Source organism: Gopherus evgoodei, chromosome 10 (genome assembly GCF_007399415.2).
Source record: "Gopherus evgoodei ecotype Sinaloan lineage chromosome 10, rGopEvg1_v1.p, whole genome shotgun sequence".
In the NCBI taxonomy this organism is placed as follows: Eukaryota; Metazoa; Chordata; order Testudines; family Testudinidae; genus Gopherus; species Gopherus evgoodei.
This window is the reverse complement of record NC_044331.1, coordinates 18,777,121-18,803,166: the sequence shown is the minus strand read 5'-3', so window position 1 is coordinate 18,803,166 and position 26,046 is coordinate 18,777,121. Positions and strand designations below refer to the sequence as shown.

The 26,046-nt window shown below is 40.7% G+C and overlaps 1 protein-coding gene across 1 annotated transcript; it reads right to left on the bottom strand.

Moving 5' to 3' along the window:
* Nucleotides 1-555: 555 nt before the first annotated feature.
* BTBD1 (BTB domain containing 1) lies at nt 556-26,046 on the bottom strand. The gene is made up of 8 exons (XM_030579130.1): nt 25,706-26,046; nt 15,627-15,783; nt 14,934-15,039; nt 9,525-9,722; nt 9,058-9,250; nt 8,405-8,492; nt 6,266-6,412; nt 556-3,796 (listed from the first exon to the last, which is right to left on the bottom strand). The coding sequence occupies exons 1-8, from the start codon at nt 25,786-25,788 to the stop codon at nt 3,638-3,640; spliced, it is 1,131 nt and encodes a 376-aa protein (XP_030434990.1). The 5' UTR covers nt 25,789-26,046; the 3' UTR covers nt 556-3,637.

Below are 26,046 nucleotides of genomic sequence, written 5' to 3'. Positions count from 1 at the left end.
AATTGAAAAAGATGGCCAAGGGAAAAAGTGTAAAGATTTTTCAGAGAAGCTGATTATTAGGTGGTAAGAAACTCGGAATGAGAGTTGAGCACAGGTAGTAATCACAATAAAATTAACGGAGGAAGGAGGTGGAGAATAGCAAACTCATGAAGGAACTCAAATGTAGACAAGTCGTTGGATAAAAGATGACAGTGGAATAGGCAGAAGGTGACAGAGTAACAGGCAGAAAGGCAGTAGAAGCATTCTAAATAGACATGAGGGGGCAAGATTATAGTAGCAAGTACAGAAAGGAAGAGGTGGCTACAGAAGTGAAGACATGAGATGAGCCTGTGTGCAGCATAATAAATTCAAAGCTGGCAGGAGTTTGCTATACTTAATACTGCCCAAGTGGGTGTGCACCAGTTTACCCACTTGTAAAACTGGCATATAGCATCTATGACAAAAGCAGAATGAGACTGAATTAACATTTCTAAAGCACTTTATCAGATGAAAGACACTTTGGAAATGCACCAAAGTCTGGTGCCCATCCCAAGAATTACCTCATAACAAACGAGCACAGGTGAAAAAACAGATTTTAATTACCAGGTAGCAGTAATCATAGGCTTAAACATGTTTTAATTTTCTGCCATAATGCCTATATGATGCAGGTATTAAGTTATATTAGCTACAGAAGAACCACTGCAAAAAAACTTACTAACAACCCTCAATGAATCATCCAGCAGATCACTAGCAACATTCTTTAAACTAACCAGCTAAGCCTTGAGGATTTGGAAAGAATAAAAGGAAAGCTGACTCCCTCTACACCAAAGGCTCTCTCTAGAATACTTAAGCACATATTTACTATTGCATTCTACATGCAGGATAATTTAACTCACAAAATAGATGCAAGTGGATTTGTCAAAGTTGGCCCAAAGATACTCAGGTGGGTAACTAAGAGGTATTTATTATTTCAGTAAATGACAAGCATTAGAGTAAAGGTATGATAAACAGTACTTGTGACTGGCATAAATTGATTTTTAATTCAATAGTTAACCCTTTATTTTGCAATAACTTATGATTTTTTTTCTTTGTTTTTGCTATCTTCAGTTAGGAACCACAAGAAGATACATAAACTTAAGAGTTGGGGCAATAGAACAAAGAATAGTGAAAACTTTAGTAACCCACTTTACAAGATGTTTTGGTCAGGTTTTTTAAGCTAACTAGTGACTTTCATAACAGAAATGACACATTAGCTCTTGTATTTAATTTCAGTGCCAAATAATGTACCTAAATAATTTATCACTTGCCAGACAGGAAAATAGAAATAATTCAGCTAATAGAGTATCAGAGAAATAGGTATTGAAGAAAATACATTTTTTAAGTAGTTACTGTCAGCATGATAGAACTAGATGAGATTTCTTAGCACTTCTCTGTGATTCATCTTTCAATAGCTTATTACATTTCAAGGTAGACTAATGCTGAATATTCAACATTATTCTATGGTTCTACTCTAGATGCATTTTCTCCAGTCCTGAAGTGTACATATTAATGACTTATCTTTGTGAGTAATAAGAATAACATTAAGGAGGAAGGGAAATTTCCAACCTGATAATTAGGCTTCTGTGAGTTCTTCTATATTAGCCTAACATTTTTCCATCCAGCAGCTAGAGAAGGAAACCCCACTTTTGTTAATGTCCCTGCCTCTACATAGCAGGCTGGCTGCTTGCATGTTACTAATTATATTCACCACTGCTAAAAATATTACGATTTAAAGGACAATTAAAAGGAGATCTACTAGACACAAACCGTTTTCCATACCCTAACATAGGAAGTCTGAAAGAAAACGGATGTGGTCCATTCTTATTACTCACCACCAAACTAAAGAACTATCAGGCTGATACTAGTTCCTTGGCTCAGCAGAGCTTTGTAGTAATGCTCTCCTCAGCTCTAGATGTCAGGCCTGTAAATACAGGTTAGACCAAAAAAAGTGAAATGTAAGAGCACAAAGGTATCAGAAGTCATGGTTTACACAGGTACTGCTGCATTTCTCTTTTCATCTAATATATATTGGCTAAGACAGCAACAACTATTTATTAGTATGTCAAAGGACTAAAGTGACTTCAAATATCTATATCTAGACATATGGCACTAGGAACAGCAATCTAAAGGAAGTTTTCTTAAGTTCAACTGACATGCATTTCACTTAACTACAAAAAAGCTTATTTAAACTAAAGAATTGCACGTTTTTTTGAAGAACCTTTTTTACACTACATAGTTTAACTGAAGTCCTCTTACATTGCTATTAATGCCATTTCAACTTTAAAGCTGCTCTAATCTTACCTCAGTGGTTACTGTATGTATTTTTAAAAAATTACAAGACTTTTCTGCAAGCAAAAAATGGTATGGGATTTCACTCATTTTAAGCTCACTTTAAAATAAACATACTATATGATCTAAATACTCCTTATTTACCTGCTAAGATAACATTAGTAGCATTATAAATAAAGTCAAAAATAAGTGTACACACTGTACCATACCTATGGTAGTAATGTAGAACATTAGGGAAACAGTCATTGCTTTCAACTACATACTAATTTATTATGATATGGTTTGTGGGAGTGTACAGGATCCTGTGGAGTGAATGGAAATTTTCACACTTTGGTTGTTTAAACAACAACTGCAGAGAATGCTGCAGAGTATACTGACCATTTATGTACATTTATTGCACCTTTCAATTGGCTGCACTGCCTCATACCCACTTGTAGATATTCTCTGGAACTAAATGCACAAACAGATAAAGTTAAATCAGATCAAGATTTTAGTGCTGGTTAATGCCTGAGCATCCAGGTCCTAGAATACTATTAATAGAAGTCTTGTATTTTCATATCTTCACATTATACATTTTTGCAGGCATAGTTATATACAATAGTCATCACCACACCAACTTACACGCTCCAGTACATTACTATAAAATACACATTTCTGAATGAAACCAAGACCATTTATGTATTGTACATTGCAGATCTCAGCTATAAGTATGTGCTATATTTCTTTAATACAATTCCAGATACTGTTTACAGTGTTAACCCAGGTATTTCTTCATGGCTCATTTAAATAAAAGAAGAATATAAATCCAGTTTTGTTGCTGTAATTAAAAAAAAAAAATTGTCATTTGAGTCCATAATGGTCATTGCCAAGAGTATTTTAGAGGGAAATGCAAGTCTGGGACAAAGTAATATAGCTATTGCATTTTTAAAGAACAAAAATACCAAAATTTCATAACAAACGAGATCAAAGAAGAATTTCACCAAATGCTGAAAACAATGTAAGGGGTCAGCAAGTAAATTAAACCAACAGAACACAAGATAATGTTTAAATACCTTTACAATATAGAGTACTTCTTACTTTCAATATTTTGTGAAGGTAAAAGGAACTACATCTGTTAACTTATTGATATCCTGCCAAAATCATGGAGAGAAAAATAGATTTTTCTGGTACCTTCTATAAGAAATGTTCTAGTTTCATAGTACACGAAGAGATTATATATTTATGTAAGTTCATAGAATTTAATCATTGCCACCAATAGCAAGTACTTTATGCCAGTGTCAGTCTATACATTGCTACTTGTATTATCTGAGATGAACTCTACCGTGTGTAATTATGTATAAAATATTATTTCTGGTATTTGTCCGTCTTCTATCGATGTACCATTGTTGTTACCAGGTGAACTAGAGAAGGAAAAGCAGGTTTTGCTAGCAGTGGGAGATTCGTGGATTACTTTCTTCAATCCTTTTGTACCATAATGGGAATCAGGACCCTAATATAAACAACAAAAGAAGTCAATTGGAGAAAATATAGCTATTTAGTGAGCAGAAAGATTTAATATGTATAAAGCATATTATATATATATATATATATATATATATATATATATATATATATATATATATATATATATATATGCACATACACACACACACACACGTATTAGTCTAGCATGTATTACCAAAAAATATATAATTCAAGATTCTCCAGAGGTACCACGGACTCAAGGAATGCTGGAGCTTGTTATAACCATTGAAAAGAGAATTCGGACACCAACATGTCTGCTTTTCATCTGGCAGCTAATATGCCAGAATGTTTTTACTGTGTGTATTTACTATGTAAGCCTATTCTAATCTTTAAAGTGTTTGAAATTTCTGGTATGCAGATTTGCGAAATTTCATACAGTAACTCCTCACTTAATGCTGTAGTTATTCTGAAAAATGCAACTTTAAGTGAAACAATGTTAAATGAATCCAATATTCCCATAAAATTTAATTTAATGTAAGTGTGTGTGTGTGTGTGTGTGTTAGGTCCCAAGGAAATTTTTTGGGGAAGACAAAAGGCATTATATACTGTGGCGTGGAGGTGCCCCTGGCTTACCCCACACACGCACAGCCTGCTGCAGACAATGAAGAGGCAAGGACGCTAGGAAGCACCATTCACAGCAGCAGCTTCCCCCCAGAAAAATAGGTGCTGACTTTGCCAGGGGATGCTCCAGGCCTGCCTCTTCCCACCCCCATCCACTTCCTCCCTGGAGCACACCAGGTCCCTGCTCCTCCTATTCCTCCCAGCGCTTCCCTGTCACCAAACAGCTGTTTGGCAGCACCTAGGACTTCTCTCTGGCCGGCTTTGAAGGGGAAAACACCACTTCTCTCTGGCCGCTAGTTGCACGGCCGCCCCTGCTCCTCCTGAGTCCTCTGGCCTGTGCTTGCAGGGCTGCATTCCGAAAGGGGCTTTAGAGCTGCAGGCCAGGGCCCTGGGGCCCCCTTAGCCCAGGGCCCTGCAGCCCCTAAAGCCCCAGCATTCTGCGTGGCCCTGCCTGCCGGGAGGAGGAGGGGAGCTTCCCCGCTCACTCCCTCCCTCCTTCCCAGAAAGTCCTAAGTGCTGCCCAATGGCTGTTTGGTGGTGGGGGAAGTGCTGGGAGGGAGGGAGGAAGGGAGGGGGAGGAGGCGAAGAAGAGGAACTTATGCAATGCTCCCTTCTAAATGTCAGCCAAACAATGTTATAAGGGAGCATTGCACAACTTTAAACAAGCATGTTCCCTAATGGAGCAGCAACCTAACTTCAAAATGATGTTAAGTGAGGAGTTACTGTATTTGATCTTTGGATAGAGAATTAGATTAGCCCCCTCCCCTTCGCAAAAACATGAACTCTTAGTAATGGACAAAGCAGCTTATGATGTTTAATGGAGGACTTTTAGAAGTGATAACACACAACAGTTAAACCTGAGCTTAAGAAAATTTAAAAACATTTTTTGAAGTATAACATTGATTAGCAGGAAGAAGAATACAGTTAACACAAAGGACAGATTTGAGTTTTGATGCAAATTTCCACTAATACTATATTACAAATGCACATTTTCACCTGTGCAAGTAAACTAATAGCTTCAAAATTGCATCGAGAAGTAACATTTTTAAACAGTAAAGAATCCTGTGGCACCTTATAGACTAACAGACGTTTTGGAGCATGAGCTTTCGTGGGTGAATACAATAAGTCACAACCTACCAAAAAAACAAACAAAAAAAAAAGCGCACCTCCTAGGAGATTCCCACCTTTATTCCAGCCCCAGTACATCAAGTACAGAGTTATGTGGAAATCCCAGGTCTGGCTTAGGGAAGAAATTCCCCAATGCAGGCACTGAGGAAGACAGACGCAGGCTGTCTTCCAAGAGCTCTCTTGCAAACCATGATGTAGGGGGCATGCCACAGGTGGGCTGGGAGCAGGAGACAGAGAAGCTGCAATGCTGAGAATGTGGTTCTCCAACTTTTGTACTGGTGACCCCTTTCACTTAGAAAGCCTCTGAGTGTGACCCCTTATAAATTAAAAACATTTTTTTATATATTTACTGGAGACAAAGCGGGATTTGGGGTGGAGGCTGACAGTTTGCGATCCCCATGTAAGAACCTCGTGACCCCCTGAGGGGTCCCAACCTCCAGTTTGAGAACCCCTGATGTAAATAGTGCTGCTGCCCATAAGCAGTAGGGGATAGTTACATTGGGATCTGCTCCGGTTCCTGGATCAGCTTTGGGAAAGCATAAAGCCACAACAGCTCCACCACCCCCTTGAAAGCCAATTCAAAAATAAGCACTTCAAAAGCAAAACTAGACAATTAAGAGAAAAAGAGTGAGAGACTTATAGGAAGTGTTTCCCTACCAGATAGTTTAAAATTTGGGTAAAATATTGGTTCCAAACAACTTTCCATTATGTTCATTTCTACACTCTTACTCTTAAGCATGCTTACTTTGAGTGTTGCACAAGCTGTGTAGGAGACCGTTGGCAAAATTTCTATAGGTTCTTTGAACATAACTCTGAATGTATTAGCAGTTCCATCACAACTAAATCCAGTATCGTTTTGTCCCAGTGTTTGATTTTTTTCATATTCAATTATCTGCATAAAAAAAATAAAGTAGAAGTGTCTTTTTACCTGTTAGTTTACAATTTTGAAGAAAACTCTAGTCACAAAAAACCCAACCAAGCATCAACATATGTAAGTGTCACATTCTGGGGTACAATTCAGACCAGTGAAGGGTTTCATCGCTGCCTGCTCTGTAACCCTTTGCTTTGCTGCTGTAGTTCCCAACCTGGGCCGCTCACAACTAGCCTACCAGCATGCAGGTCACACCCTCAGTGTCTGTGTATAGCTGCAGCCCTAGTCCAGCAGCTCTGACCCCAGCAGCTTGCCAACAAAATGCCAGTCAAACACTGGCTTCCACCAGCCTTGGTTACTCCTGGCAGGATGATCCCAACAAACTCCCAAGTCCCAGATTTTCCCCCAAAATGTGCGTTCTGTAATGTCCAGCCCTTTCCTGGACAATTCAGATATTAAAGTTTGTTGCTCCTGTTAGGAGTTAATATTCAACAGTTTTACTTTAACTGGAGTTATCAAACAGTTCAGTTTAAACACAGCCTTGGAATAAAACAAAAAACAAGATAAGATTTTAAGTGAATTCAAGTATAAGTGATAAAGTTAGAAATGGATACAAGCAAATAAAAATGAAAACGTGTTTAAAGGCCTAAAACTTAATCTAACAAGTTTGGTTCAAGGCTTTTGTTCAAGATGGCCTCTCTCACTCACTAGTTTGCAGCATGCTGGTAACGGACCCTTTCCTCGGTCAAGTTCTCTCCTAGTGGCCCACAGGTGCTGGTGCCTTTGTCTTCTTAGGTGAAAGAGAGAACTTCAGGTTCTCCGCCCCTTTCTTTTATAGTCCAGTGAATGTTGGAAGTAGATTCTTCTGAAGGTTACCATTCAGCGTAAAGTTTATCCAAGCAGTAAGGAAGGTGACAACGAATTCGATGGTAAAGGAGGCTCCATGCTTTCTCCCCTCCCCCCACTTGTTTTTTGCTGAAATGCAAATTGTTCTGTTTCCTGACATCTCTTCCCACTGCTGTTGAGAACCCTGATTGCTACTTGCATGTAAACTGAGGTAAACACACATTTCTTCCTTTATGATAGGCCCAATTAACAACTTTGGCCTAGACAGGCTGTCTGTTTTTTAACATGCTATCATCATCATACAGGGGGAATTCATCCCATTACATATACTGTTAACGACATACATTAAACCATGATATTATTGACCAGTGAGTTATTAGTTTTTCCATGGTACCTCACAAAGCACATTTTGTACAAAGATTATTACAATGGTGTGTCAGGTGTGACTACAAGGTCCCTTCAGTCACAATAGGACTACTTACATTAGAATAAGCATTACACATAACAGTTCCCTGTTCCATCCAATTTAACACAAAGGGTAGTACAACCTCAGTAGGGGAAGGTGTGTACCATCTGCTTGTGACACAATTAACATCTGGAATTTTAATGAATAGGAATTTACCCCGTCATGCACTGGGAGTAAGAACCAGGAGTGTTGATCTAGTACAAAAAAATCTCCTGGAGAAATACTAACTTTTAAGTAAACCCATACTGGTGTCCAAGACACCTTTAAAGAATAAATATCTTCATAAACAAACAGGTGCTCACCGAAAGATCTAAAAAACACATCAGTGCATTCTTCCAAGAACGTAGCAACACCTATAGAACTTTATGACTACACAGTTCTGTTTTATGGTCATTTTAGCTATACTCTGACTACAGATTCTATTAATCTCACAGTTCCCATGTTAATTTTAAAGGGAGAATAGGAATAACTTGCTAAAAATAAGAAAGTAGGACTCAGAAGTTTAACTTTCCATCTCAGTCACACCCAAGAGACAAAACAATAGAATCATATTGTTGAAGTCAATTCACATTTTTATATGCAAATCTGGACTGAATAATTGCTTAATCCCAAATCACATTCATAGTAAGCCTAACCTTAGTATTGTTCCTTGTACCAAATTTAGTTTTCTACTAAGCGGTTTAGTTAAAAATATACTATACCTGTATATTGACTTGATAATCTGTGGGTCCATGAATAGATCCATACAATCCAAATCCCACTATGGAGATTCTTCTATTAACTGTGAACCTGACAGAGGAGACAGGCGAGTTATAAGTATCACATTTCAACAGTAGTCACAGAGCCCTGATCTTGCTCCCACTCCCACTTGCTCCCACTCCCACTGATTTAAAAGGTGCTGGATCAAGCTCAAGATAAAGCACTATATACAATTTAATAAAGCAAACCAGGCTTACTGTAAAATGAAGTTTTATTAAAGAGATGGCATCCTAAGACCTCAATTTTACAACTAAAGGCCCCAGTCCCACAAGGATCATTCTGAAGGACTCGGTATACTGAATAACAAAAATACCTCTATTTTGACCAGCTCTGAAAGGAAACATTTTAATGGTTTCAATTTTAAATGTGGCAACGCATGTTAGCATTAATAAGCTATACTCCAGAATCCACCTAAACTATTTTTCCAGAATTTCCCTTTATTCGCTTTATTTTAAATGCTTTTATCTATGTTTGTGCGCACAGTCTACTTTTTAAATAGACAGTGCAAATGTATCTGTGGTGAATCAGTATGTTACTGCTTTCAGTACTACAAAGCAGCATTTGAGTCTCTCCTTGGACAACTCATGACAAATACCTGATTCGGTCACTTGTTCCGCTGTACCCCCAACGGCTCTCCACTTGCTGGAACCTGTTTATGCTGCATTCTTTTCCTCTGAGGCAGCATCTCGGTCGGTCAATATAATCAACTCTAGGTTTAGGATTGACCGTAAAATGCAAAAAGAGATTTACCACTTCCCGATCTGACAAAATTCCAGACTGAGCAGGACCTGGGAATAGAAGAAGCATGTTTCTGAGAATATGATATATTTAAAATTTTAATTCTGAATTGTTGTATTTAAATAAACAGTGCAAAAGTCCACCATGATTTGTCTCAGACTAGCACAACTTTTGCAAGATAAACTGTTTTCATAGGAAGGAGTGAAATGCATTTGTTACTAACAGGGTAGTTGTGAAAGGTTTGTGAAGTTAGTCCCTTATTAGCATAGTGTGTTTTTCTGAATTACATTAACATATTAGTATGATAAAGTAACCCACAGTTACCTGCTGCAAACTCTTCAATAGTCATTAGTGGAAAACGGATTAGAGAGAGAGCTTTTCCAAGCACTTTCTGTTTGTTTCCTGACGTCACAGGCAGCTGCTGTCTTTGACACTCTGCTTCTGCCCAGCGAACAACAGCTCCAAAGAGTCTACTTTCTCGAATACTAAGTGTGTCTCTTTCTAGTACTGCACACAGTGTGTCTAAAAAAAAAATAAAAGTTAATAAATTTAGGCCAGTTTTCTCCTTTCATAGCAATTTCTGTCTTTACATATGTTAAGTCATCTTTTTAAATTATACAACTTCAGTTAAGAATAAACTATTTGATTAAAGAGCCCAAACTACTTTAATATAATAGAAAACTGATTGAATATACATGTAAGAGATCTGTTTAAGGACTAAATAAATTTATTGCAAAAAAACCAAAAACAAAAACCACCACAGATAAGACAGTTTTGTCTTACGTGTAAATCAGTCTTCTGGAACAGTGTACAGCATCCAATCCAACAGGTTTTGTCCTGCCCGCTTCCTTCTATAAAATAGCATATGAATTTTCTTCTTGATTCCTAAGACTAGGACTATATATAGGTATAGATATATAGTGCCAAACTGCTGCTCTCATGTCCCAAAGAGTATTTCCAAAGCTAGAGCAAGATCAAGAAAGGAAGTGATCAAGCAGATTGGTGAATGTACAACTATGGGAAAGCCAAATTACTCATAATATAAAGTTGTCCTCATTTGAGTGTCCATCTGCCAATCTGGATCAACTACTGAAATGCAACAATCAGCAGAATGCACAAAAAGAAAAAAAGTGACAGCGTAAGGCTTTATCTGTTAAACAGATAGACCTCTGGCATCCAAAAAATTAAAAGCAGTACTAAGTGTTCCAACTCTTTTTATATACACAGCTCAGATTTTAGTGCAGATCAGTGGGACATTTAACTTATGGCTTTGCAGACCTCTCCCCATGAAAGTCTGTTGTTCTTCACACAGGACCTATTAAAATAGGCACAAATCTATGTCAGGAATCTTGCTGACACTAGAAAAAGCTTCTCTGATTGCCATCTAACATGTGACCATAGATAACCTGTTCTTTTTTGTAACCTCTGTAAATGAGACCACATCCAATTTCCTAAAGAAAACTGTTCCTGTGGAAAAGCGTAATCCCTTGACATCCAGAGAACGTAGCTGCATCTACTTAGACTGGAAGATGTCCTGATTTAGGTGGAAAGGCACATTATTTATACTGCTGTAGCAGCTGGTAATGGACCAGGCCCCCATTGTGCTAGGCGCTGTACAAACAGAACAGTTCTGTAGAGAATTTCAAGAAATATTTTCCTGTCGTCTTGATATGATTTAAGGTTTATATGAATGTAGCCCCACCAAGAATAACAGCAGTAGTTGAGATTCCAGAACCTAACTGAGATTCTTCTTTCTAGTCTACTCGTCACCCAAAGTAGGGATTTCACGATCCAATCAGGAAGGAAGGATTTCCTGGAGAGGGACTCCTAGCATTCACAGCTGAACCCACAGACTTGAAGAGGGTGCAGAACAGTAACTGGACAATGTCTAAATCTGAGAACATAAGACTGAATAATTGAAGGCCCTGATAGTTATGTGTATACTATGTAGGAGTTCCCAAACAAACTAGAATGATTGAAACAGCTCTGTCTAGAGAAGAGGATGAGGAATATGAATGATAGGAAAACCAGCTCCTGGGTGAGAAAACCCTGCTGTAAAACAAGGGAGTTTCATTTCCTAAAGTAATTTACACAATGAAATTTATGATTTTTTAAAGAAGTTAAAAAAAGTTCTTCATTGTTTACCCAGCTTTGCACTTTATGAATAGGACCTGTGAATTTTTTCTAATAAACTATTTGAAAATTTACCCAGCTCTCCTCCCCATTTATAAAAAAAAAACAAAAAACAACCAAACACAACAGGTATATAGAACTGATGTTTGTAACTGTTTGGACTTGAAAGAAACATATTCAGATAGTCGAAAATCAGATTATCTTCCTCCTTAAGGGCTGTTATTACAATACTTTGAGTACAGAGAAAACATTGTAGGTGCCAGGTGGAAAGGATCATGTATTGGAACAGTCCTCATGCAGGTAGAATGAAAGAAACTTGTGAGAAGTTGGAATGAGCACAAGCAAGCAGTTGCACAAAACCAAACACAAGAAGTTTAGGGAGAGGGTGGTGCAATTTTTTTTCTCTTTTTTTTTTTTTTTAAAATAAGGCCAGACTATCCAGCCTTAATGTGAACTTTCTTCTTTGCATTCTAGCTGATTTTGAAACAAGTCTTGGACATAAGTTCCATCATGACTGTCTCTCAAACTGGACTGACAAAGCAGCTGGATCCAGAGTGAATACCGATATAACTCATCCCTGGCCAGATCATGCCTGCACATGGGAGCCTGTAGGCCACAAAGGGTATGTCTAAACCACCATATACACCTTGGCTTAGCAGAACTCGAGTCAGCAGACTTTGGCTTTCTTAACCTAGGGCTTGAGCATCTACACACTCATTTGTAACCCCAGGTTAAGAACTGTTGAACCTTGGGTCCAACCTGGGTCTCCAGCATCAATGCTGCATTATGTGGGTTCGAGTCCAGACATCCATATCCCAGAATTCCTAGCAGGGCAGGAAGTATAAGGGCTGGGCCCTGCAGCTCAGTTGGGTTCAGACCAGGGAAGGAGCCAGATGTCCTTTCCAGGGAGTTGAACTACCCGTGGAGCCCATGGTTAGCTGCAGCAGATGATGATGACACTTCTAAGCCAGCCTGGAGAAAATGCAAGCCATGGTCCCAGGAGATGGAGCAACTGGGAGAGGAAGCCCAGAGTGAGCCGCTTGGCACAGAGAGCGGGAACCAGGCACCAGTCACTGCAGAAAACAACCCAACCAGACACCAGTAGGAAGCAGCCCAGGAAAACGAGACTTTGGGTCTATTGTGTTGCCAGGAGACAAGGCAGTGACCTCTTGTTTCCCTGCTGGCCCCACGATGGGATCACCGGTTGCTCCAAGGGTCCTGGACTGGGACCCGGTGGAGCAGGGTGGGCCCAGATCCCCCTACCCCGCCCCTAGCCATGCACTCAGGGTTGGGCAAGCACTAATCCCTAGGCCCAGAAGCCTGAGCCATTGTCTGCTTGTTTGCTCAGCCTATGCCTAGAAGGCCTGTGTTCTTTTCTATTTAACAGTTTAGCCCTCAGACAGGAGCCCCAGGCCACAGATTTCTTACTGGCCCAGCCCCCATCCTGGAGACTGGAGCTACCATGTGCCAAGGGGCTCAGCTACAAACCAGGATGCCCTACTCAAGTTTGAGCACCAGTTCCCCACCACCAAAGGGGTGCCACAGAAGAGATTCAAAGAATCTTATGCCACCAAACTCGACTGTCCAAGGAACAAAAAGTCAGCGTTTGGGATTGTGGAATACTTTTGGCAGACTCCCAGAGCATTAGTCCAGGGGGACTGCGTCTACACTGCAACGCAATAGGGCTTGAAGCCAGGGCCCCAACTTGATTTAGGCTCTAACTCTCCACCTCTGTGGGGTCCAGAACCCTCAGTCAGAGCCCTGAATTAGGGCAATTTGCATGTGGATGGACGGATGTTAGGTTTCAGTCTGAGTTTGAACCATGACCTTACATTGCAATTAGATGTATTTAAAATGTAGGGCAGAGAAAGAGGCAATTAGCAAGAGAGGAAGCCCAGTAGTTGAAAGTTACCAATTTTCAGCAGTAGTAAGTCGAAGTCTGAGAAAGCATGCAGCTGCACTAGCTGCAAAGGCAGGATTGTATTTATACAGCACTCAAAGGCATGCTGTGTGCTTTACAGAGACAGAAAAGAGGAAAGGTTCCTGTTCCAGAGAGTCTGCATGCTAAACAAACAACATATAAACTATGGACAGCAGGAAAAAAAGATGCAAACAAGCGTGTTATGTTCTTAGCACTTATTTTCTTGTTTATAATTTATCCCTTAGTTTTATATGCAAGTGTAATCTGAATCAACTTGAATCTCATTTACTCAGTTTAATCTTTTTCTGAATTCCAATTAATCATCTATTCCCGCACCCCCACTCCAAGAAAAATACATGAGTTAACCTTAGTATAGAGTCCCATTTGTTTCTTCCTTCCCTGGCCTCTAGCAAAATAAGCTTCAGTCCCATCTTTTTCTTGTGTGTCTCATACACCATGGTTATTTCCTCTCCCTTACCTCTACACAGATACTCTTCTTAACACTTTGCTGAGGTTGGTTGTGATGAAGTCAGTGGTGCCAGGTAATGTACTGCTTCTCCTGCCAATATTCTGTTCCCTCCTGGGAGTCTAGGCTCGAGCCCACTCATAGGCTGGAAACTGATGTCAGTCTGGTCTATTTACAGTATTAAGTCTAATCAAGAAGAATATACATATGCTGCTTTCATAGCTGAAAGTAGGCAGGACCAGCCCAGTAGTTGAGCGGGATTGGCAAATGGACACTCAAAGAAGAGTAATTTAACCATAACGCTTCAACTAAAACTGAACATGCAGCAAAGGTATTTACAAAACCAATATCTCTTTTTTTGCCATATTGGCAGCAATTTTTTGGTAAATCCAATGGTGGGCAGTACTAAAATCACAGTAGTGACCTAAAGCATATATAGTTAAACAGGCCCAAACCACATAGAAATGTGGAGTGTTTTCAAGTCAACAGACACGCAAGCTTTTTTTAGTATTTTCTCACAGATTTAATCAGACATCACACATGAAGTATTATTGTAACAGAAATGTATAGTGAAAATTCAGAAAAATTCTTCAAAGATACCAGAAGATGCAAAAATAACAACATTCACAGTAAGGTAAAACTGTTTTTATGCATTTAGATCTTGTATTCAAACTTATGTTACTCAGTGTTTCTTCTGCAGTGATTAAAAAATGAGTGAACTACAGTGGCCAAAACACTATCACTAAAATTCTTACACTAATTAGACAATGTAGACTAGCATATAAAAATGTTTGCTTCATCTTTCAAAATGGTATTGAGGTAAAATCCTTGTACTTTTAATAAAGTTCTAACTAGTTCTAATCAATGTGAGCACAGATTTTTAAACCAAAAATCTGATCCTAAACCTGTCAAGTTAAAACACCAGTTTCAACATTATGTGATACCTGTAAACCACTATGTTACAAGAGGGTCAACTATTAAAATGGCCAAGTTAAACAAGTCAGTTGGGACTAATTTGTTTGTTTAAATGGGTAAGCCTTTTAGCAGAGTTCTCTAATGTGATGATTTTTATATATGGGAATCTTTTAGAGCCTATATAGCGTACATGTTTCAGTGCATGTTTTGACATAAAGGAACACCGTTTAACAATGCAAATCAATACAGTTCTTTTACAAAATTTAAATACATATTCTGGTAATAGAAGGCAACTTACCTATGTCAATATCAGTAAAACCTTCTGCACTTATTGCATCCATTGTACTTTTGTCTATAGTGTCAAGACAAAGACTAGCAAGCTGAGGTTCATCAAATAATCGAGCCTATGGAGATAATATATTGCTAACAGACAAATGGTACGACTGCAGTGTTGCAACCAACAGATTTATGAAGTAACCCACACAAACAAGTTTTTACTCCAGAATAATGGATACATTCTATTTAGACAGCCTCAATTTACCTTTCAAGTATTCCTTGAGTTGGTGTCAAACAGCCCTTGAATAATGTACTTCATTAAGAGTTTTTGTATCAGATTTCTCCAATTATTATACTGCCAAAGATAAGTCTCTGTATTTGAAATTGCAAGTCAAAACTACAATACTGGATCAAACTAGACAATGTTCTCAAAGAGCCTCAGATTAATTCAAGAGAGAAAAGACCTCATGTTTATGATGTTCTAATAACTATATAAAATACATTTACAAAACTCTTTTCCTTTATATTATTTCATACTCAAGAAGCTTAATTACAAAGCTGCAATAAGATGCTTGCAAAAGGACTGATATGCTGCACAGATATTTCTGCCACAGATTAAAACTTCCTAGACATCTAACATTGTGTAAAAATATTAGCTCTTGAGGGGAGATTTATTAAACAATATTTTCAGAAGCCACCATTTTATTCAGGTTACCTGGGTAAGAAGCATAAAGGCATTATCTGCTCTAAGGTGTTTAGTGAGGAAGTCCACACAATGTGCTTCCAGGGCTGGGACTGCATACTTCTTGGCAGTGTAGAGAGTAGTCATAACTGTTTCAGGACCAATCTGAACTTCATCTGAATAAAGAAACCTGGAAATAATACAAAAATACAGAAGGATAAAAGAGAGATAACTTGGGCAGAACCGAACATACCAACTAAATTTAAGAACATGATTAACAGCCTCTTTGTATTGACAAAACAAATTAAAAATGCACGAAAAAAGTTTGGTACTAGTGAAAATGTGGCATCATGTTAAGTTTATGAAAAGCTAATGCCATTAGATCTGCATAAGAAGTGTAACGCTCCCTAAAACTAATCTTGCTGTACTGGTTTATTAGATATGTACAGCCAGTGAAGAGTAGCTGAGCTGGCAGAATTACTTTTAATTCATTGAATAGATCTGGCTCAATAGCAAAAACATCTTGAATTTGTGTATCAATGCCTCTATTCCTACACCACTGCTCTCAATTCAAAGAAACTGCACACCATCCAGCCATGAGGGGACAGAAATCAAGGGACTTCCACTGCAACAACATTTTAATTCTAAGTCAGCATTTTCCCTCTGCAGGAAACTAATACACCTCTACCTCAATATAACGCTGTCCTTGGGAGCCAAAAAATCTTACCGCGTTATAGGTGAAACCACATTATATCTAACTTGTTTTGATCCACCGGAGTGCACAGCCCCGCCTCCGCAGAGCACTGCTTTACTGCGTTATATCCAAATTCATGTTATATCGACTGGCGTTATATTGGGTTAGAGGTGTATTTCAGCTAATGGCCTTGAGTCTCTATTTTTTTGACAGAGACTGCCTCAAGCTGAAACTCTGACCTGCTTCCATTGTTTTTGAGACTGCAGGACAGACTGGTGTTTTAATGGTAGCAATGAATCAAGAGACAAAAAAAGTGTGCTCCAAAGGCAGCAAAGCCAGCTTTCCTGAAAGCTGTTACTTGTCGAGATGAGACAGGCATATTGATTCTAAATACCAATCACTAGGGGTGGGAATTATTTGTTTTTTAAAATCTGTTATTGACCTGAAGAAAGTATTTCCAAGTCCGACAATACTGCATCTCTAATTTCCAGGCAAGTTAATCAAAACTGCTCTATTGATTACAGAAATACACAAAAAAGATTTCTGTATATTGTAAGTCATTAAAAAACCCACCAATATTGGTTTAAACATAATAATTAAGAGGCATACTAACAGAGCAGGAATTCCTAAATCAAGACTAAAGGCTAGAAGTGCTACAGCAGCGCAGTTGCACCGACGCAGCCTTGCCACTGTAATGTGTCTGGTGAAGATGCTCTATGCCAACAGGAGAGAGCACCATCAATATAACAAAACCACCTTTGTGAGAGGCAGTAGCAATGTCTCCTGCCAACACAGTGCTGTCCACACCGGTGCTTAGGTCGGTGTAATTTACATCACTCATGGGCTTGGCTTATTCACACCCTCGGGAAACAAATTATACCAACATAACCTGTAGTGTAGACAAGCCCCAAGCCTCCTTTTTCCCTCTTGTTACTTTGGTTTTGTTAAATATCCATTATCTCATGCACTATTCTGAGACTCCTGCAACAATGAGGCACAACAAGGTGCTAAACCTAGAATGTAAGCAGGTAACATAATCCCCAGGCTTTGTCACAACCATAATAATCTAATCTCCTTGTTTAAAAACCAACATTTTGTCTCTCAACATATTTTTCAATGTACTTAAAAATATACAATGCTTTTCTGGCACTTACTTTAATATAAAAAGTGTGAGAAAGAAGTGGATAGGTTCCTATATTGTGTATACAAACCTGAAAGTCTATGGGGCTTATGAAAAAGTAGTTGAGAACTGTTGGCACTCAAGAAGCTAAGGTAGCTGCTATCATGCTCTAGATCTGCAATCTGATAATTTCTTCATGGGTAAAAGGTGTCAAAGGGATCAACAGGTTACCTCATTTCATATTGGTTGTAGGTCAATGTGTAACAACTGCTCAAAAATCCAGACTCTCCCACAGTAGGGAGCTATCTAGTAATAACATTTGACTAATAAACTTAAAAAAGGAGACTGCAGAATTGATGGCCCCATACTATAGCCACAGAGCTAATGAAAAATGGACAGCACACATCTTAGCTCATCCTTTCATGTCAGCTTATACACTTTTAATAGGTACTAACAAAAGCATGATTTGAATTAGTCCGTAACACAGGCCACGTAATAAGACTTTGGAGTTATTTCACAAGCACTGTAGACAGATATTTTTGTATATATGATAAAGATTTGGCAAGCCAGTTGCCAGAAATGGTGGAGAGGAAGGGGATGATTGGAACAAACGGTTTGCTATGCTGTGCAAAAGGGGAAGACAGCGCGAGCAAGGTAGCAACCTGGAATTTCCCCTTGTCATGCATATATTTAGTTACTGGGCGCAGGGCCCTAAGCTAGTACCCTGGTTGAGGGATTATGTCAGAAGGAAAGGGAAACAGCTGGAAACAAAGAACAGTTGAAAATGATTTTGGGAAACAATTTGACTGATTTTGTACAGGAGCACGATAATGGTCTCTGGAAGCCTGAGAGCTTTACTGGTCCTGGAGCATTCCTGCAGCTCTGTAAGGAGATTGTAGTGATGGTAGTAAATAAAGAGAAAGATCAGTTAAAGGCAGAAATAGAGGAGTTAAAGAAAGATAAAATTGAGAAAGAAAGACATCCAGCCTGAAGGCTGTCAGACACCTTCTGTGCTCAGATAGTGGCACTGCAGACACGGGTGTGACAATGAGCAAGAGAGTAACAGGCGGGAGCAGGAAGTGTCTGGATTGAAACAGCAGGTAATGAAGAGTGATAATAAGAATATTTTAAACTACAAATTAAGCATCTGATTTTTTAATTTAAAAATAAAATAACTCATTTTGAAAAATCCTGATATGATGTGGATTTTTTTTTTAAATGACTGTAATATCAAACATATACAAAAGATTTTAAACTTTAGCAGATTTAAATATTGTGGCATTAGTGAGCATTACTGAAACAGAAAAAAAACATTGTGTGTTACTAATTTAGTACAGCTTCTATAAGCACATTCATTAAGTCATGGCTGGCTTGGGTGTATATTTTTTAACTTCAGTGCTTAGAGCTTTATCCACATAACACAAGAGTTTCATATCAGATTGGTAGGCTTGGGCTGCTCTGAGAATATACTCCTAAGAATCAGCCACCAGAGGCCAAATAAGAATTCAACAACTTGTAGCAATGAAGCATCCAATATAACCAAATACTTTTAGAGTGAGGAAATTTAATCCACACTAGGATAGAAATGTCAACATGCCAATATATGATTTATGCTTCGTCTTGTCTATATTAGGAAAAGTTGGGTGCATAATTTCTTATCTCAATGTTTCTAGTGTGCACATAGCCCTCTTTATTTCTAGAAAGTCTGTTGTTGTTTTTTCCCCTCCCATCACAATGCCTTTTGTGGGATTTTCCTGACACAAGCAATAAAGCATTTTGAATAAATTCTTAATGTTCAAAAATGCTGAGTTAGAGAATAAAGAGGCAGGCACAAGAACTATTAAAAAATTGCAAAACAATGAGTCACTTGAAGATCTGTGTCAGTGATCCTGGCGCATTTCCACAGTACCCCTCCTTTTCCAGAATGGGAAAATCTGTCTGAGTGGCCTGCTTCTGAAGAATCTCTCTGCTTGTGTGTGTAGGGCAGTAGTTCCAAAACTCTGTATGTTGCACCCTTCTGTTTGTTACAGGTCTGAACTTGTGCTCTGCATATCCTTTTCTGCATCTCACCTGTCTATAAATATCTCTTTTTCTACCCATTTTCTAAGTACACAAAATTTTCAGAGAAAAAACTGTATTTCCTCAACACCTCTACTTTTCTCTGCCCTCAGTTTTCAGCCTCTCTCTCGCAAAGTTCTCTCCCCATTCTCCCTGTCTTACCCAGGTCCTGCATTCTCTCATTCCCTCTTTCCTGGTTTATACCTTATTGTCTCTTCCTGTAAGGCTTCAATATCAATTTTTTCTCCCTCATTGTATAGGTAAGAATGTGAGAAAATGTTCAGAGGCAATTATTTTATAAAGGAAGCAATTGAGATCACTAAGTCCCCCGGACCAGATCATTTCCTTAAAGAGAACCTCCTCTGAAAATTTTTCAAGGGAGTTTATTAAGCCCCCAGCAATCAGTTCTGTGGACACTGGTGAATTTTATCTTAGAACGCAAGGAAAAAAAAAGCAGAGAACCCTATCCTAAACTCATCAGGATGCACACAAAATCCCAATGGTCCTCCAACCACTGTAGTTGCTTTGCAAGAATGCTTTTGGTCCTTGTTTAAAAAACCCTACAGGCAAGAGAAATATTGGATGGTAAGTAAGTCTACATTGCAGTGCTACACCGGCACAGCTGCACTGTTGCTCTCCCCTTTGGCACAGGTATTTCACCTCTGTGAGAGGTGGAAGCTATGCCGGCAGGAGAGCATCTCCAGCTGACAAAGCATTGGTGTGGACAGTGCTTCGGTTGCTGTAACTTTTTCACACCCCTGAGCAACGTAACTTACATTGACTTAAGCAGTAGTGTAGGCCAGCCCAAAAAACAGTTATTTTATTCCTTAAACCAGTGTTCCCCAACCTTGGGACGCCGCTTGCATAGGGAAAACTCCCGGTGGGCCGATCTGGTGTGTTTACTTGCCGCGTCCACAAGTTTGGCCAATCGCGGCTCCCACTGGCTGCAGTTCACTGCTGGAAGCGGCACGGGCCAAGGGACTTGCTGGCCACCGCTTCCAGCAGCTCCCATTGGCCTGGAGCAGCAAACCGTGGCCAGTGGGAATTGCAATCAGCCGAACCTGCGGACGCGGCAGGTGCTTTCCCTACACAAGTGACATCCCAAGTTTGGGAAACACCGTCTTAAACCTTTGAGCTCAACCTATAAGAGTTTCCCCCCCACCCCCCAGAATGGTTCTTCCCCAGAGATAAGTCCTCAGTCTTCTCTTTTATCTATTTGGTTATAATCTTGATTGCAAAAAGTAACCCACAATAAAATCATATTTTAAAAAGTTATTACTGAAGGAATAAGTCTATTATTTTAAAATATACAAATACTTTAAATTTAAGCTTGAATGTCAATACCTTCCTTCCAATATCTCTAAGTCATTTTCTAAATACCTTAATACTTTTAGGGTTTCACTTTTTGAACCATCTATCAAAGATTGACAACTCTAATAACCAATATAAGCAGTTTTCATTTAGACAAAAATAAATGTTCACAAAGGAACAGGAAACTACTTAATTACTGCATAAAAGACCTAATGAGCAATTGTTTACACTGTTCGATTACTTATGGGTAAGGCTACGATTTAGTCACGGAGTTTGTGGAAGTCACAGAATCCATGACTTCCAGCAACGTCCATGACTTTGGCCTGCTGTGATCGGGAGCTACATGGTCCCCTGCAGGGGCAGGGAGCTACGGGGTAACCCCGCCGTCTCTGGCAGCCCCCTGAGCTCCAAGTCTCCACAGGCCATGGGGTACCCGCAGCTCCCAACTGCGAGCTCCAAGCCACCTCAGACAGTGGGGAAACCCCCAAGCTCCTGTCTGCTGCGGGTGTTGGGGGCCCCCGAAGCTCCCAGCAGCAGGGGAACCCCAAGCTCCTGGCAGCTTCAGGCCCCTGATGCTGCAAGCAGCGGGGTATCCCGCAGCTCCCAGCCCACACACTGCAGGTATACTTTGCAGTCCCCAGCTGTTGCAGGCAGCTCCTCGCCCCTGCTGTGCTGCTCCGCTTCAGGCATTGTGGGGACCCACAGATCCCCGTTTTGTCAGGGATATTTTTAGTATAAGTCACGGGCAGGTCACGGCTTCTGTGACTTCTTCTTCTGTGACTTTTTCTTTTTTGCTTGTGATCAGTCCGTGACTTTTACTAAAAATATCCATGACAAAAATCTGAGCTTTAGTGATGGGCATTATGTTCTTAATAATCTCTACACTTTTTCCGGAAAACAGAGCTAAAAATAGACTGTTTCAAATGGAATGGACTAACCTTCATGCTGCTTATTTCCTCTGCTGAAATTTGTTATATGCAAATATGTTTAAATTTTTCATTTTAATAACTCGCTCTCCCCACCCCTGCATTAAAAGCGAGCAGAGAAGATAGAGGCAGACTTTCTTAAATTCTAGAAACTGATGTAGATGGCAGTTGCACACGGAGACCTCCAACAAATAGCATTTTAGGAAAAGGGAGAACTGACTTCTTGTTTTTAACCTGATTTCAGAGTTCAGTAATCTGTACTTCTGCAGGAATTGATAGCCATCACAGACTAAAGCAGTAAAGAAGCGTGCCTTACAAAACACAGACAAACTCCAGTCTCTGTAGGTAGGTAAAAGGGAATTAATTTCCAAGTTCTTTGTTTGAAATACTACTTGTAATTTAAGTCCTGTACATTTCCCCAACAAAAAAGAACTAACTTCAACATTATAGTGGTAGGGGAAAGAAGCACAGTTCAGACTGATTTGGGGACTTGACATGAGAATTTTCTAAAGACTTGGTATATACTTGGAAAGTTTTGCTGGCATAGTGTATGTTAGTTAGAGATTGGTTGGTTGGTTGGGTGTTTTTTTTGGTCAACATAGCTATGGTAGCAAAGCTTCAATGCAGATGTAGTTATACCATCCAAAAAAAATCCTTTTGTTGGTAACAGCTTATTTCACTTGTGGATCTGGTACAAGCTGTTCCAGCAAAGGGGCTTTTTTTCTGGTGTAACTGCATCTACATTAAGGTTTGCCAGTATAGCTTAACAGGGAGACTTTCCAAGACCCAAAAGTGTAGGCAGGTGTCCAATATCAAATAATCACTTAAGGTCTCAGCAACAGCCTCTTTGTCACCCAGCAACTCATTTGCTTTACATAGGCAGGAGATCACTACCCGCATCATCCCCTGTCTCTCCAGCCTCATTTTTGTCCTTTTGGATATTTATTACAATGCAGGCTTGTAAAAGAACACTAATTTTAGGAAATTTGCCAATAAATGTGATATTATGAACAATCTTTGCATTCTCTTCCAGTATGCATTGGGAAATGGGGTCATTTTAACTTCTGTATTCTCAGTTATAATACTGAAGTCAATTTTCAAAAAGTGTATAGTAGGAAGAAAGAAATATCAAGTATTTGTTTGTGTTAACGTTTTCAGTAGAATGGCTGTTTTTTTAAAAAACATTCTGAATTTATATTTTGTGCTTATGTTGGCATATATAGAATTCAGGCACAGTCCAATGGTGTAGATGTATATTTCGAGACCAAATGGCTTCCAAGATATGGTAACCTTTAAAACATCACCAACCCCTTAATCTGCCAGTGCTTTTATATATATAGTGAGACCTTGGATCATTTTATATATAATTTTTTTTTACTATAATACTCAAGGGCCCCAAGCAGCCCGCTGTCTTGGGCAGCAGTGGGACCCTGCAGCTCCCAGCCGCCTGTGGGCTGAAGTCATGGAGGTCTTTGGAAGTCACGGATTCTGTGACCTCCATAATAAAATCCTAGCCTTACTCATGACTGGAGTTTAGGGCTATAAGCTCAAGTCACTTGTGGAGCAGGAAGGAGATGTTCTACTAAAATCCTCAAGTGAATGAGGAGAGCAAAAGTCAGCTGTTGCTCCACCTCCCAAGAGATGGGACTTTTAAAAGTCCACACCTGCCAGAAGGAAACTCCTGGCTAAGAGCATGGGCAGGTGCCCCATTCTCTCCACCCTTCATGGCTTGTCCCTGTTGGTTCCTAGTGTAAAAGGCAGGATGTCCCCACTCTATTCTAGAGGTCTTGTACTACTTCAGTGGAGAAGTCTCTGGAGGGTCCTAAATCAGTAACTTTCTCTCCAAAACCTTGACTGTGAAGGAGGACTTACACCAGCTCCACCGTATTCCATTACAAACAGCTTGAGGGAGGACTTGAAAATAGCCTCAAAATTCTTATGAGCTCTTATAAAGCAACAGTAATTGATTTCTCCATATCCACTGAAGGACAAGAAGTAATGGAATTAATCTGCAGCAAGGGAGACTTAGGTTAGATCAGGGGTGGGCAAACTACGGCCCGCGGTACCGTCCTGCCCGGACCCCAAGCTCCTGGCCTAGAGACTAGCCCCCGGCCCCGCCCCTGCCATCCCCACTCCCCCGCAGCCTCAGCTTGCTCGCTCCGCTGCTGGCGCAATGCTCTGGGCGGCACTGCTGTAAGCACCTGGGGCAGCGCAGTGGCAGAGTCCGGCCTGACCCGGTGCTCTGTGCTGTGCAGTGGTGGTAGCAGCCGGGTGGTGGGGCTGTAGCACCACCGGCGCTCCAGGAGGGGGGGTTGATTGAGGTGGCAGAAGGCAGTCAGGGGCCAGGGAGAAGGGATGGTTGGATGGGGCAGGGGTCCCGGGGGCCCATCAGGAATGAAAGAAGGAGTTGGATGAGGCCACAGGGGTCCGGTGGCAGTCAAGGGACAGGGAGTGGGGGTGTGTGAATGGGACGGTAGGGGTCCCAGAGGGGCCGTCAGGGAAGAGGGGGGTTGGATGGTGCACGAGTCCCGGGGGGGGGGAGTAGTTAGGAGCTGGGCCACAATCCCGTCCCCTAACCTGCCCTCCATACAGTTTACGGAACAGATGCAGCCCTCAGGCCAAAGAGTTTGCCCACCTCTGGGTTAGAACATAGGAAAAGCTTTCCAACATTAAGGATGGTTAAAGTTTGGAATAGGCTTCCAAGGGAGGTGTGAAATTCTATCACTGGAAGTTTTTTAAAAACAGGTTGGACAAACAACTGTCATGGATGGTAAGTGTACTGGATCCTGCTACAGTGCAGGGGTCTGGGCTTAGAACCTCAAGAAATTATCTTCCAGCCCTACATTTCTATGAAATTTGGGATTTTAATCAGTTTTTATATTTATAAAAAGTTTAGCCTAATTGAACAGAATTTTGAGAGAGAGAGTTATCTACAATTTATTCAAGTTATCAATTCTCAGTAATAACCTTGATGTACAATATAACCTTTTCCCTCATATAAATTGCCATTGACAATTGCCACCTAGGCCTCAAATTGGCTAGTTTTGTGTAGGTTTTTAATTGATTTAGATGATCATTCCTCCCCACCCGTAAATCTCTGCAGTTGTCAGAGATCATAGACAGCACATGGGTGAATAATCACTTAATAAACAAGAACAGCAGCAAGAAAAATGATGATCTGACACCAAAAAGCATTTTTTTACTTGACCCAAGAAAAATAAAATCCATGAATCAAAACAATAAACAACAACACAGTATAGCAGACTCAATTCTTCCTTTATGCATTAGTTGGAAATAAGTAATTGCAACACACACAGAAGAACAGTAATTGATTGTTAAACTACATCTTCCCCTGTCTTGCTTCAAAGGCAATTCCTTTGTAAGGACACTTAATTCTCCTGAAGTAAGCATTTTCTTTGCAGGGAAGGTATAAGAACAATTTGCACAACGGGCAACTCCAAATAAAGCCTAAGGAGGGTCCAAAACTAAAGAAAAGCCCCAAAATCACGAAGTTCTTGTGCACGGAACTGACAGTTTGACCTTGTTTGCCAGATCACACGATGGCTGTGCCTGGTTTCTATCTGTTTTGTGCCAGGTACAAACAGGTCAGGAATACATTAAGCATCCTGAACCAGTGACAAAAGAACAAAGGTGGTGGGGGGAGAGTTGCGGAGGGTGAAGGAAAATGCAGCAGCAGCAGCAGCAAGCAGGCATGGGTGCAAGATGGAGAGAGGGCAAGAGAGCCAGGCACCAGCAGCCATGAAGGGATATAATTAGGGCTTCTGCAGCCGGCTGGTTTGCAAGCCATGTCACTCACTCAGCCCCTCACAGCGGTCAGAGAGGGGCATGGGCGAGTGCAAGGACACACGCATCAACCCGCCAGCTGCTGTCGGCGCTCAGGGCAGCAGCATAAGATGAAGAGCCACCGCCAGCGGATAACCCGCTCCAAGCCGGCACAAGGGCGGCCCCCGCCTTTCTCCTCAGCACCCCGCCCCGGCCTGACCTGAGCAGCGCCAGGAAGGCGGCGGGCTCTACGTCGGGCAGCTCGATCTCGGCCGAGGTGGTGGCCATGCCACCGTTGAACATGGCGTCGAAGACGGCGCTGCCGGCGGCCAGCAAGAAGCGGTGGGCGGGGATGCGCTGCTGGCCGGGCCCGGGGGGCCCACCGCCGCCAGGCTGCCGCGGGCCGCCCTTGCCCACCACGAAGCGCACGTCGCTGAGCAGCTCGTTGGTGAAGAGGAAGGCGAAGCGCTCCTGCAGCGAGCCCTTGGTGGCCTGCCAGTTATACACGGGCTCCCGCTGCAGCGCCGCGGGGGCCGCCTCCGGGGGCCCGCCCGAGCCCCC